Source organism: Mesocricetus auratus, unplaced genomic scaffold, assembly GCF_017639785.1.
Source record: "Mesocricetus auratus isolate SY011 unplaced genomic scaffold, BCM_Maur_2.0 Super-Scaffold_100015, whole genome shotgun sequence".
Lineage (NCBI taxonomy): Eukaryota > Metazoa > Chordata > Mammalia > Rodentia > Cricetidae > Mesocricetus > Mesocricetus auratus.
Genome location: NW_024429198.1, coordinates 52,167,578 through 52,180,499, shown reverse-complemented (window position 1 = coordinate 52,180,499; position 12,922 = coordinate 52,167,578). Strand labels below are relative to the sequence as shown.

The 12,922-nt window shown below is 38.6% G+C and overlaps 1 protein-coding gene across 1 annotated transcript in view; it reads left to right on the top strand.

Moving 5' to 3' along the window:
* Positions 1 to 12,922, top strand: part of Ccdc178 (coiled-coil domain containing 178) — a 388,724-nt gene that overhangs the window by 135,119 nt on the left and 240,683 nt on the right. The window contains exons 14-15 of the mRNA XM_040757896.1: positions 2,391 to 2,486; positions 2,631 to 2,767. Of these exons, the coding sequence (XP_040613830.1) occupies positions 2,391 to 2,486; positions 2,631 to 2,767 (233 nt within the window). The remainder of the gene's footprint in view (positions 1 to 2,390; positions 2,487 to 2,630; positions 2,768 to 12,922) is intronic.

The window sequence follows — 12,922 nt, the reverse complement described above, 5'->3', positions numbered from 1 at the left end:
CCTTTGAGCTCTGGGACATCACCTGATACAGACCCTGGCAGGTTCTGTGCATGCTGCCTCAGTCTATGAGAATTTATCTGTGGGTCTATCCTTTTGATTTAGAGGGTCTTGCTTCCTTAGTGTCCTCCATCCTCTCTGGCTCTTACATCCTTTTTGCCTCTTCTTCTGCAGGGTTGCTTTAGCCCTGGGGAGTGGGGGCATTAGTAGAGACAGCCCGTCTAGGACTGAGTGTTTCAAGATCTGTTACTCTCTGCATAATTTCTGGCTGTGGCTGTCTGTATTCTCTGCAGCAGAATAAATGTGTCCTTTGTCCACACCCTCACCATCATGAGCTGTCGCTTGTTTTATTGAACGTAGTCGTTCTGATGGGTGTATGATGAAATCTCAAAGTAGTTTCCCTGATGACTAAGGATGCTGAACATTCCTTTAAGTGTTTCTTAGCCATTCAAATCTGCACTATTGGTAATTTTCTATCGGTGTTCTGGCCAGAAAGCGTTTTCCTGTGCCAATTAGTTCAAGGCCATTCCCCACTCACTCTTTTACCAGGTAGAGTGTATATCATTTTATTTTGAGGTCTCTGATTCAAATGGAGATGGGTGTTGTGTGGTGTGATAGATATGGATCTATTTTCATTCCTGTACATGCTGGCATCCAATTTGACCAGCACCATTTGTTGAAGACACTCTCTTTTTTTCCAGTGTGTATATCTTATTTCTTAATTAAAAATCAGATGTTGTGATTACGTGCTTGGGTTTATATATGTGTCTTTGTTCTTATGCTGTTGATCAACATGGCTTTATTTTGGGGGGGATAACAAAACCATGCTGTTTTTATTGCTATATCTCTGTAATACCATTTGAAATCTGTGATAGTGATTCCTTCTGCAGTTTTTAATTTTTCTTTTATTATGAGGGTTTTAGACATTCTGGGCTTCTTATGTTTCCATATAAAGACTATAATTGCTCTTTCAAGGTTTCTGAAGAATTGTGTTTGAATTTTGATGGGGATTGCATTAAATCTGTAGATTGCTATTGGTAGATGGCCAGTTTTTACTATATTAATCTTACTGATCCAGGAGCATGGGAGATTTCTCCATCTTTTAATATCTTCTTCAATTCCTTTATTCATGTATTAAATTTGATATTTTTTTAGCATACAGGTCTTTCATGTGCTTGGTTAGAGTTACCAAAAATATTTTATATTATTTGTGGCTATTTAGAAAGGCATTTTCTGATGTCTTTCTGAGTCCATTTGTCATATGTATATAGTAAGGCTATGTTATATATCCAGTTACTTTATTGAATATGTTTATCAGCTGTGTTTCCCAGTGGGACTTTTAGGTGAACTTATGTATACTATCATATCATCTGCAAATAAAGATACTTTGACTTTTCCCTTCTAATTTGTATACCCTTGATCTCTTTTGTGCCAGCTAAGACTTCAAATACTGCATTGAAGAGATATGGAGATAGTGACAACCTTTCACAGGTGTTGTCTAAGACTATTGGAAAGCACAGATATTTTCATTATGATTTGTAACAGTAGCAAAATCACAATTATGAAGTAGCAACGAAGACAATTTTATGGCTGTGAACTGTACTAAAGGGTCACAGTATTAGGAAGGTTGAGTACAATTGCTCAATCATATTCATAAAGTCTATTTGAGGTACTTTTTGAGCTTCAGCTGTCTTGAAATTCTAAGGACCTGTTGTAGTAGGGTTGCTGCCTCTAGTAGAGACATGTTGTCCCAGCTGTTACTGATAGTGCTTTCACACTGTAATCTCAGAGGACAGATGAGTGAATAGAATCCCCAGAGCTAGAATTACAGGTGGTTGTAAGCCACTGGATGCAGGTGCTGGAAACTGTATTGGATCATCTGCCAGAGCCATTTCTTCAGCTATATAAGCTATATGCAAGCTCATGGATTCAGTATTAAAACTTCTGTTGAAATATCTGTCCATTACTTACATTTTATAGTTTCAAAACCTATGAGAAAAACGTGAAACCATGAAAACTAAGTAATGGATTAATCAAATGGCTATTCTGTAAAGTGTGGGATTGTATCCTGTTTTTCTGCTATTGCTTGTCAATACAATGAATAATGATTCCGATTTTTCTGGTGTTTTTCTGTTTTCCTGTAACTAAACCCCACTCTACTTTGTCGTTATTATTCATCTCAATAGTACAAACACTGGGCTTGATTTATATCTGATTTTCTGTGACTTATCAGAATCTTATATTAGATTTTGAAATGGCAGAAACATGTGGCATTATTTTACATTATTTTCCATGTCCATTACGGAAACTATACAAGGAAAAATGCAATCACTCTCTTACTTTTAAAAAGGAAGGAAATCTACTCAGTTCATTTATTTTCTGTGCACTTTTAGGTAGATGATTTGAAGAAGCAGTTTGACCAATATTCCTGGAAGCAAAAAAATGTGGAACAGCAGTACATGGAGGCACTTAACAAATATTACTCCTCAGTAAGTGAAATATTCAGTCTCCCCCACAGAGCACTACACACTGTCCTTAATAATTAGCTTATGTGATTAAAGCTAATTTTGTTAACATCTAAAATGTTAGTTACCAAACATGTACAAATAGCTCTTTTATTTTTTTTAATCAAGAAAAGAGCATGGGATATTGAGCTGTCTGATGTTTCAAAAGACTTGACTGATATTTCAACAAACTATATGTCACTGTCAGAAGAAAACAAAAGGATCCAATCTGAAATTGTTGGCATAAAGGAGGATATTGCGGAAAGGTAATTCAGTTTTAGTATTATTATATAGCATTCCCAATAGGTAATATGTAATAAATCTTTCCAGCATGAATCCCTGGAGGCAACATAAGAGTATTCATATTTAATACTATTTTAACTTGAGTTTATTCCAAATCAAACTCTGTTATTATCCAGGACACCATTAGCAAAAGTCCCTTAGACATATAATCTAGAGATTAAGGATGACTTTCAAGTTAAGATATGTGTATCCACCCCTCATCTCTTGCAGCCTATCCTCAGTTCTTCCCTACACTTGTTAACCTGGTTTTCTCGGCTTAGGGACCAGAGTCTTCCTTATGCCACCTTCTGTCTCAACTCTCATATCTAGTATGTGAGCAAACACTTCTGCATACTCCAACCATCTTTAAATTCTATCTATGGTTCCAACAACAATCGGATCTGATGGGCAGCTCCATAGCTTGGAGAGTAGGTGCCTGGCATTCATTGCTCTTCTCTAGCCATTATCCGTATTGAGAAGGGCACACGTCCTTTCTCTTTTTACATAAAAGTATCACCAATTAACTTTCCCATCCACATTGGTTTTAGAAAAGGAAAGTGAGCATTCTCTTCACATATCCGTAAGCCCCCTTGACTAGGCCACCTTCTGTTTGCTGTAATATGCTATACCTGGTTGACCTTAATTATTTGGTTCAAACCATGACTTTACTCAAATTCCCCTTCTGGTCCCACTTGAAATTTCTATGATACTGTATTTTTATAATATTTTTACTGTTCTTTCTGTGCAAGTATTGCTTAATGATTACAGTACAAGAATGTGTACAAAGCGTCTTCTATTGTATTAAGACGGGCACATCTCTCCCTCATGGTTTTTAACTTGCTTGCAATACTATGTTATACAAATAGTTGGTGATTTCTCTGTGTGTTCTCTCCTACAATGGAGATCCATGGCAGTTTGTGTTTGAGGATTACACCCTCATCAATTCCCCAGAAGATGTTTTGCTGTTGATGATAAAGTCCTGATGGGAAGGAGGGAGGATGAAGACAAAGGGGCCGATCATACTACTTGCTGATGTCATGGGAAGTCTGTTTAAAAAAATGCAGTGAGTGTTTTATCATTAGAGATGATAGAATAGAGCCATTGGTAAAAAAATGATTTATATATGACAAGAGGGAAAATTCTGTCATAGAGTTTTTAGTTTGGGTGGTAGGTAACTATATAAAAGTAGACTTCATATTAAATGGGTAAAATCTAGTGTGAAGGTTCACAACTTTAGAACGACTACTATAACTACAGAGAAAAGTGTAGACCACAGCTCTGGTTAATTTGCTGGGTGATGCTTATTTTATATGCAAATATTATAATAAAGATTTTAAAATTTTTAAAAATTAAAAAGAGGAGGAAAGGGAAAAAACAAAGATACCTCAAAAGTGAGTAAGCAAGAGAGGAGACACATCTGTAAGAGAACATGAGTGTGACAGCTATCAGAAGCAAGCAGACTCCAGGCCTTACTGGTGTATAAGCAGAAAGGTTTATTTCCCACCCTTGCTGTAATTCAGCAATAGCCACTGTGTCTGTTTTCATGTTATTGCTTCTGAGACCCAGAGAAAGGGACTGGATGCCTCTGGGTATGTCACTTTAGTACTATAGGGAAGAGTGCATTACTGGGACCACTGATGGCTCTTACAGATTCAGCAACAATGCTTCCAGTGTCACTGCTCGTATTTAACTGTATGAAGCAAGTCACATGATCAGCTCCCATGTCAATGAGATAAACAGATAGTTATGAAAGAAATACAAACAGACAATGAACACAAGAAAAAAAATGTCTGACACTGGGAATTTATTAAAACGTCTCTGAGATGTTATTTCACCTAAATCAAGATATCTATGCTCAAAAAAGCAAGGAACATCCCAGCAAGATGACTCAGAGGACAAAGCTCCTTGATGTGCAAGCCTAGTGATGTGAGTTAAATTCCTGAAATTCGCATGAAGGTAGAGAGAGAAAACCAACTACACCAATTACCCTCTGACATACAGAAGTCTGCCATGAGATTTATGTCTCACTCTACACGCCATGCGTGTGCACATACACACATGCACATACAGGTACACAGTTGCCCATGCACTGACATGTGCACATGCGCACAAATGCACATGAATGCACACAAACACCACACACACACACATCTATATTCATTATTCAGCCAAAAAGAAGGAAAATCTATACTCTGAATGAAATAATAGATGAAATAAGGCAGACTCAACAAAACATCACCTGCTTTCTATAATTCATAGAACCTAGGGGTGTGTGTGTGTGTGTGTGTGTGTGTGTGTGTGTGTGTGTATGTGTGTGTGTAAGAGAGAGAGAAAAAGAAAGAGAGAGAGATTGCAGGAAAGACAGGAATCTGGAGAAAAGGAAGAGACTTATGGAAGTGGTGAGAGGGGAACAAGATTAGATAATAACAAAGAAAAATGAACATAATAAACTTTTTCCTTATTATTGTATTTGAATTTTTCATTTTATATACTAGCCCCAGTTCCCCCCTTTTGTCACCCACAGCATCCCCCATTTGACCTCTAATCCACTCCACAGTGGGGGTAAGTCCTCCCTTGGGGAGTCAAAAAACTCTGATATGCCAAGTTGAGATGGGACCTAGCCCCTCTATCCTGTATCCAGGCTGAGCAAGGTATCCCACCATTTTCATTGTCTGTTGACTCTAATTTTATTATATATATCAGGAAAGAAAAAGGGGTGTGCTGTAGAATAATCCTTTTGTACATTATAATGATTTGTCACTTTAATTTTTTAATAGAATGCTTATTGGCCAGTAGTCAGGCAGGAAGTAAAGAGAAAGGGTGGAGTCAAGAGTTGCCAGTCAGATGCAGAGGAAGAAAGATGACGGTGTCATACTGAGAAAAGATACCAAGCAATGTGGATAAACATAGATAAGAATTATGGGTTAGGAGACCAGAAAACCAGCATATCCAGGGAGACCAGGGGATCAGCTGGTCCTACTGGACCAGGTACAACAGGCCCTGCATCGGGGCCTGCATTCCAGTGCCTGGGGATTGCCTGGGAACTGCACAGAGCTTCCAATTCCAGTGGGAGCAAAGCACCCCAGGTTCCAGGTCTTCTCTTCCAATAGCGAGACCAGGAAACCAGCAGATCCAGGAGATCAAGGGACCAGGTGGGAGGCTAAGCACCCCAGATTCCTGGTCTTCTTTTCCAACCATGGGACCAGAATGAGAACGAGGAATAGAAGAACTACCAGATTATTGGACTTGCTAGCACCCACCAAAAGGGAACTCTGGTCCCCTAGCCACTAGACCAGTAAGGGGCTCTTGCTATACCCACTAGAAGAAGAGATGGGAAAGAAACAATACAAAAACACACTCAGCAACAGAAAAACAAATATGACACCGCCAGATTCTAGAGACTCCAGACCAGCAAGACTCCAACATTCCAATGCAAATGAAGCAAAAGAGAATGACCTTAAAACCACAATCATGAAAATGATAGAGGCCCTAAAAGAGGATATAGGATAATCCCTCAAAGAAATGGATGAAAAACAAAAAAATGCAAGAAATGGAAAAAAAAACAGAAAAAGGCAGGAAATGGAAGAAAAAAACAAAGCAAAATATGCAAGAAATGGAAGAAAAAACAAACCAAAAAAGTCAGGAAATGGAAGAAAAGACAAACCAAAAAATACAAGAACTGGAAGAAAAAGCAAACCAAAAAATGCAAGAAATGGAAGAAAAAGCAAACCAAAAAAATTCATAAAATGCAACAAATGGATGAAAAGATAAACAGAAAATTGCAAGAAACAATGCAAACAGTGCAAGGGTTGAAAACTGAAATAGACACAATAAAAAAAACACAATCTGAAGAAAGGCTGGAAATAGAAAAGCTGGGCAAATGGTAAGGTACTACTGATGTAAGCATTACCAACAGAATACAAAAGATGGAAGAGAGAATCTCAGGTGCTGAAGACACACTAGGAGAAATGAATTCATCAACCAGAGAAAATTTTAAGTCCAACAAATACTTAACACAAAACATACTGGAAATATGGGACACCATGAAAAGACCAAACATTAAGAGTAATAGAAGTAAGAGTATAGAAGAAGTGAAGAAAACCACCTCAAAGGAGAAGAAAACATATTCAACAAAATCATAGAAGAAAAAATTTCCAAACGTTAAGAAAGACATGCCAATCAATGTACAAGAAGCTTACAGAACACCAAGTAGAGTGGATCACAAAAAAAGTCCCCTCGCCACATAATAATCAAGACGCCAAATATACAGAACAAAGAAAAATATTAAGAGCTGCTAAGGAAAAAGGCCAAATAACATATAAAGGCAAACCTACCAGAATTACACCTGACTTCTCCATGGAAACTATGAAAGCCAGAAAGTCCTGGATAGATATTCTACCAACAATAAGAGACCATGGATGCCAGCCCAGACTACTATACCCAGCAAAGCTCTCAATCACTATAGATGGGGAAAACAAGATATTCCATGACAACACTAGATTCAAGCAATATCCACTAACCCAGCCATACAGAAAGTTTTGGAAGGAAAACTCCAACCCAAAGAAGTTAACTACAACCAGAATCCCTCTCTACCAACAGCCAAAAGAACAAAGGGGTGAAATTCCACACATAATTCCACCAACAACAACCATTCCAAATCAAAGAAGAATGAGCAATCAATGGTCATTAATATCCATCAACATTAATGGCCTTAACTTACCAATAAAAAGACACAGGCTAGCAGAATGGATTCGAAGACAGAACCCATCCTTCTACTGCATACAAGAAACACACCTGAGCCTCAAAGACAGACATTAACTGAGAGTTAAAGATTGAGAAAAATTTTTTCAATCAAATGGACCCAAGAAACAAGCAGGGGTAGCAATCCTAATATATAACAAATTAGACTTTAAAATCAATCAAAAAGATGTAGGAGGTCATTACATACTCATCACAGGTAAAATCCACTAAGATGAATTGTCGATCCTGCACATCTATGCCCCAAATACAAAGGCATCCACATTAGTAAAAGAAACATTACTAAAACTTAAATCACATATAAAGCCCCAAACACTTATAGTGGGAGATTTCAACACACCACTCTCACCACTAGACAGGAATACCAGACAGAAAATCAACAAAGAATCAAAGGGTCTAATACAAGTAATGACCCAACTGGGATTAACAGATATCTATAAAACATTTCATTCACATAAAAAAGAATATACCTTCTTCTCACCACCACATGGAACCTTCTCAAAAATCGACCACATACTTGGCAACATAGCAAACCTCAGCAGCTTCAAAAAAATTGGAATAACTCCATGCATCTTATCAGACCACCATGCTTTAAAATTAGAATTCAACAACAACACAAATTGCAGAAAACCTACAAACTCATGGAAATTGAATAATGTACAACTGCACCACTCCTGGGTCAAAGAAGGAATAAAAAAGAAATTAAAGACTTCCTAGAATTCAATGAGAATGAAGACACAACATACCCAAACTTATGGGACACTTTGAAAGCAGTGCTATGGGGGAAGTTCATTGCAATAAGTGCCCATATGAGGAAACTGGAGAATAGTTATACTAGAGGATTAACAACACAGCTGAAAGCTCTAGAAAAAAAAGAAGCAAACTCCCCAAGGAGGAGTAGACACCAGGAAATAATCAAATTGAGGGCTGAAATCAATAAAGTAGAAATTAGGAAAATAATACAAAGAATCAATGCAACGAAGAGTTGGTTCTTTGGGAAAATCAATAAGATAGACAAACCTTTGTCCAAACTTACCAAACAGCAGAGTGTGAATATACAAATTAACAAAATCAGAAATGAAAAGGGGGGACATAACAACAGACTCTGAGGAAATTCAGGTCATACTTTGGAAAACCTGTATTCTACAAAATTCGAAAATTTAAATGAAATAGATGACTTCCTGGATAGCTATCACTTGCCAAAATTAAATCAGGAAAAGATAAGCAATTTAAATAGACCTATAACACCTATGGAAATAGAAAGAGTCATCAAACGCCTCCCAAACAAAAAAAAAGCCCAGGTCCAGATGGCCTCACTGCAGAATTCTACCAGAAATTCAAAGAACAGCTTATACCAATTCTTCTCAAAGGATTCTATGCAATAGAAGCAGAAGGGTCTTTGCCAAACTCTTTCTACAAGACTTCAATAACCTTGATCCCCAAGCCACACAAAGACAAAACTAAGAAAGAGAAATTCAGACCAATATCCCTTATGAATATTGATGCAAAAATACTCAATAAAATACTGGCAAATCGGATCCAAGAACACATCAAAACAATCATTCACCACGATCAAGTAGGTTTTATCCCAGGGAAGCAGGGATGTTTCAACATATGAAAATCTATCAATGTAATCCACCACTTAAACAAGCAGAAAAACAAAAATCACATGATCATTTCACTAGATGCTAAAAAAGCCTTTGACAAAATCCAACACCCTTTCATGATAAAGGTCTTGGAGAAATCTGGGATAATAGGAACCTACCTAAACATAATAAAAGCTATATACAGCAAACCAACAGCCAACATCAAACTAAATGGACAGAAAGTCAATGCAATTCCTCTAAAATCAGGAACAAGACAAGGCTCTCCACTCTCTCCATACCTTTTCAACATTGTACTTGAAGTTCTAGTCAGAGCCATACAACAACAACAGGGGATCAAGGGGATACAAATTGGGAAGGAAGAGGTCAAACTGTCACAATTTGCATATGATATGATAGTTTACATAAATGACCCAAAGAACTCTACCAGGGAAGTCTTACAGCTGATTAACATCTTCAGCAAAGTGGCAGGTTACAAGATCAACTCAAGAAAATAAGTAGCCCTACTATATACAGATGATAAAAGAGCTAAGAAAGAAATCAGAGAATCACCATTTACAATTGCCACAAACAAAATAAAATTCTCGGGGTAATGCTAACCAAACAAGTAAAAGACCTGTATCACAAGAACATCGAATCTTTAAAGAGAGAAATTAAAGAACCCCCTCAGAAAATGGAAAGATCTCCTATGCTCTTGGATAGGTAGGATCAACGCAGTAAAAATGGCAATCTTGCCAAAAGCAATCTACAGATTCAATGCAATCCCAATTAACATCCCAGCACAATTCTTCACAGACCTTGAAAGAACAATAATCAATTTTGTATGGAAAAAAAAGGCCCAGGATAGCCAAAACAACCCTGTTCAACAAGGCAATGTCCGGAGGCATCACCATCCCTGACTTCAAGCTCTATTATAGAGCTATAGTCCTGAAAACAGCTTGGTATTGGCATAAAAATAGACAGGTAGACTAACGGAATCGAATTGAAAACCCTGATATTAACCCACACATGTATGAACATCTGATCTTTGACAAAGAAGCTGAAAATATACAATGGAAAAAAGAAAGCATCTTCAACAACCCTTGAACGAATTGGTACAGGAGACAGCTTCCTGAACACAACACCAGTAGCACAGACAGTGAGATCAACAATTAATAAATGGGACCTCCTGAAACTGAGAAGCTTCTATAAGGCAAAGGACACAGTCAGCAAGACAAAAATGCAGTCCACAGAATGGGAAAAAGTATTCACTAACCCCACATCTGGCAGAGGGCTGATCTCCAAAATTTACAAAGAACTCAAGAAGCAAGTCTCCAAAACACCAAAGGATCCAATCAAAAATTGGACTGCAGAACTAAATAGAGAATTTTCAATAGAGGAGTCTAAAATGACTGAGAGGCACTTGAGAAAGTGCTCAACATCCTTAGCCATCCAGGAAACACAAATCAAAACAACTCTGAGATACCATCTCACTCCTGTCAGAATGGCTAAAATCAAAAACACCAACAACAATTTATGCTAGAGAGGATGTGGTGAAAGGGGAACACTCCTCCATTGCTGGTGGGAGTGCCAACTTGTTCAGCCACTTTGGAAATCAGTATGGAAATTCCTCAGAAAAATGGGACTCAGTCTACCACAAGACCCTGCAACTCCTCTCTTAGGCATATATCCAAAAGATGCCCATTTACACAACAAGGAGTTGTGTGGAATGAGGCAAGATCTCCTGAGAAGATTGGGAACATCAGCGGAGGGGAGAGAAAGCCAGGAAATAGAGAGGGGGAATAAGAGGACATGAGAAGAAGGTATTGGGGAGCAGGAAGGTTGAGTCAAGGTAAGAATAGAGGAGAGCAGGATGAAAGATACCATAATAGATTGAGTCATTTTAGGCTTGAGGAGAGAGCTAACACTAGTAATATCTCCAGAGATCTATCTACAGGGATAACACCAACTGGCAAACTAAGCAATAGTGGAGAGACTACATTAATTGCCCCCCCTTGGTTGTAAGGTTGATGACTGCCTTATATGCCATCCTAGAACCTTCATCCAGTGACTGATGGAAGCAGAGACAGATACCCACAGCTAAACACTGAACTGAACTCCTGGAACCTAGTGACAGAGATGGAGGAGTGATGAGCAGTGGGGTTAAGACCATGATGGTAAAACCCAAAAAGATGACTGACTGGATACGGGGAGCTCTTGAATCCCAGACTGATGCCTGAGAGGCCAACAGTGGACTGATCCAGACTCCATGAATGTAGTCTAAGTAAGGAGGCCACAGAAATCAGTCTTTATCATGGTTTATGATCTTTGGGAGCCCATTCCAAATAGAGGAATGCTCTCTCAGCCTGGACACATGGGGAAGGGCCTAGGTCTTACCCTGGATGAAATGACAGATTTTGGAGATCTCCCCCAAGGAGGGCCTTACCTTCCCTGGGGAATGATGTGGGGATTGGGTGGCGGGTTGAGGGGGCTTGTGGAGGGACTAGGAAGGAGGGGTGGGAGAAGGAGCTTGGATTGACATGTGAAGCATTCACGTTTCTAATTTAAATTAAATAAATTAAAAAAGAATTACTTTGACTGGGTTTTATATTAATTTTCTTTTTTTTAATCTTTTTTCAAGACAGCGTTTCTCTGTATTTTTTTGGAGGCTGTCCTGGATCTTGTTCTGTAGACCAAACTGGCCTCAAAGTCACAGAGATCTGCCTGCCTCTTCCTCCCAAGTGCTGTGATTAAAGGCATGGGCCACCAATGCCCCGCCTATGTGAATTTTCTAAATAGTTGCATTTCATTCCATTATATCCTTATAGTAAATAATAGAGCCATGATCAACCAAGATGTATGCATTTTAGAGATTCCAAAAATAATTTAATTTGATGATTCTGGCCTATTGTTTGGGGGATTTATATTATTTGTGATCATAACCTTAACTTACCCCACAAAATTCCATATCCTGAAAATTCAGGATCTTAAGAGAGATGACATCATCAGTAAGGAGGAGCTTGTTTGAGAGTTCACAGTACTCCCACACTTAACATCGTTCATTGAAACTTGTTTCCTTTGTGTTACAACACATGTCAAAATACTGTTGTCTTTCCTTTCTCAGTTCTTATCAAGCGTTTTGCTATCTTTCATTGTTCTTTTTTTTCTCTATACAATTAGTTTCATCTGGTAGCACTAGCAAGAAGTATTATTTTGCAAACCTTAAATTGTGCAGAGATCATTACTATGAAATCTTTGAATGGGGCTCTGAGTATCTTCTGTTTAGGTTTCCCGAGTTTGTGACAAAGCATCACCATCAAAACACGCATTGGGGAAGAAACAGTTTACTTGGCTCATTTCAGCTCAGAGCTCTGAAATCTTTCCACAATAGTATTGAGAAACAGCACAGCCAGTCCCATCACAGCAGTATCCCACTTCCAGCACCGATTTCTGTCAAGTTTGCTTTGTAAACTGTGGTAAAATACCATGACCAGCTGCAACTTGGGGAGGGAAGGGTTTAGTTGGCTTGCATGTCCAGGTCACAGTCAGTCCTTGATGGAAGTCAGAACAGGGACAGAAACAGAAGCAGAGGCTGCAGCCATGGAGAAAAGGAGCTCCCTTACGTGTTTCCAGCTTCATGTTCCTCTACCTTTACTGAGCCTGCCAGGATTTCCCGCCCAGGGGTGACACTGCCAGAGAGGAGCCTTGCACTGTCAATCCGCAACCAAGACAATGCCCAACAGACCTGTGCACAAGCTCTGATGGAAGCAATTCCTCAGTTGAGATTCCCTTTTCCTA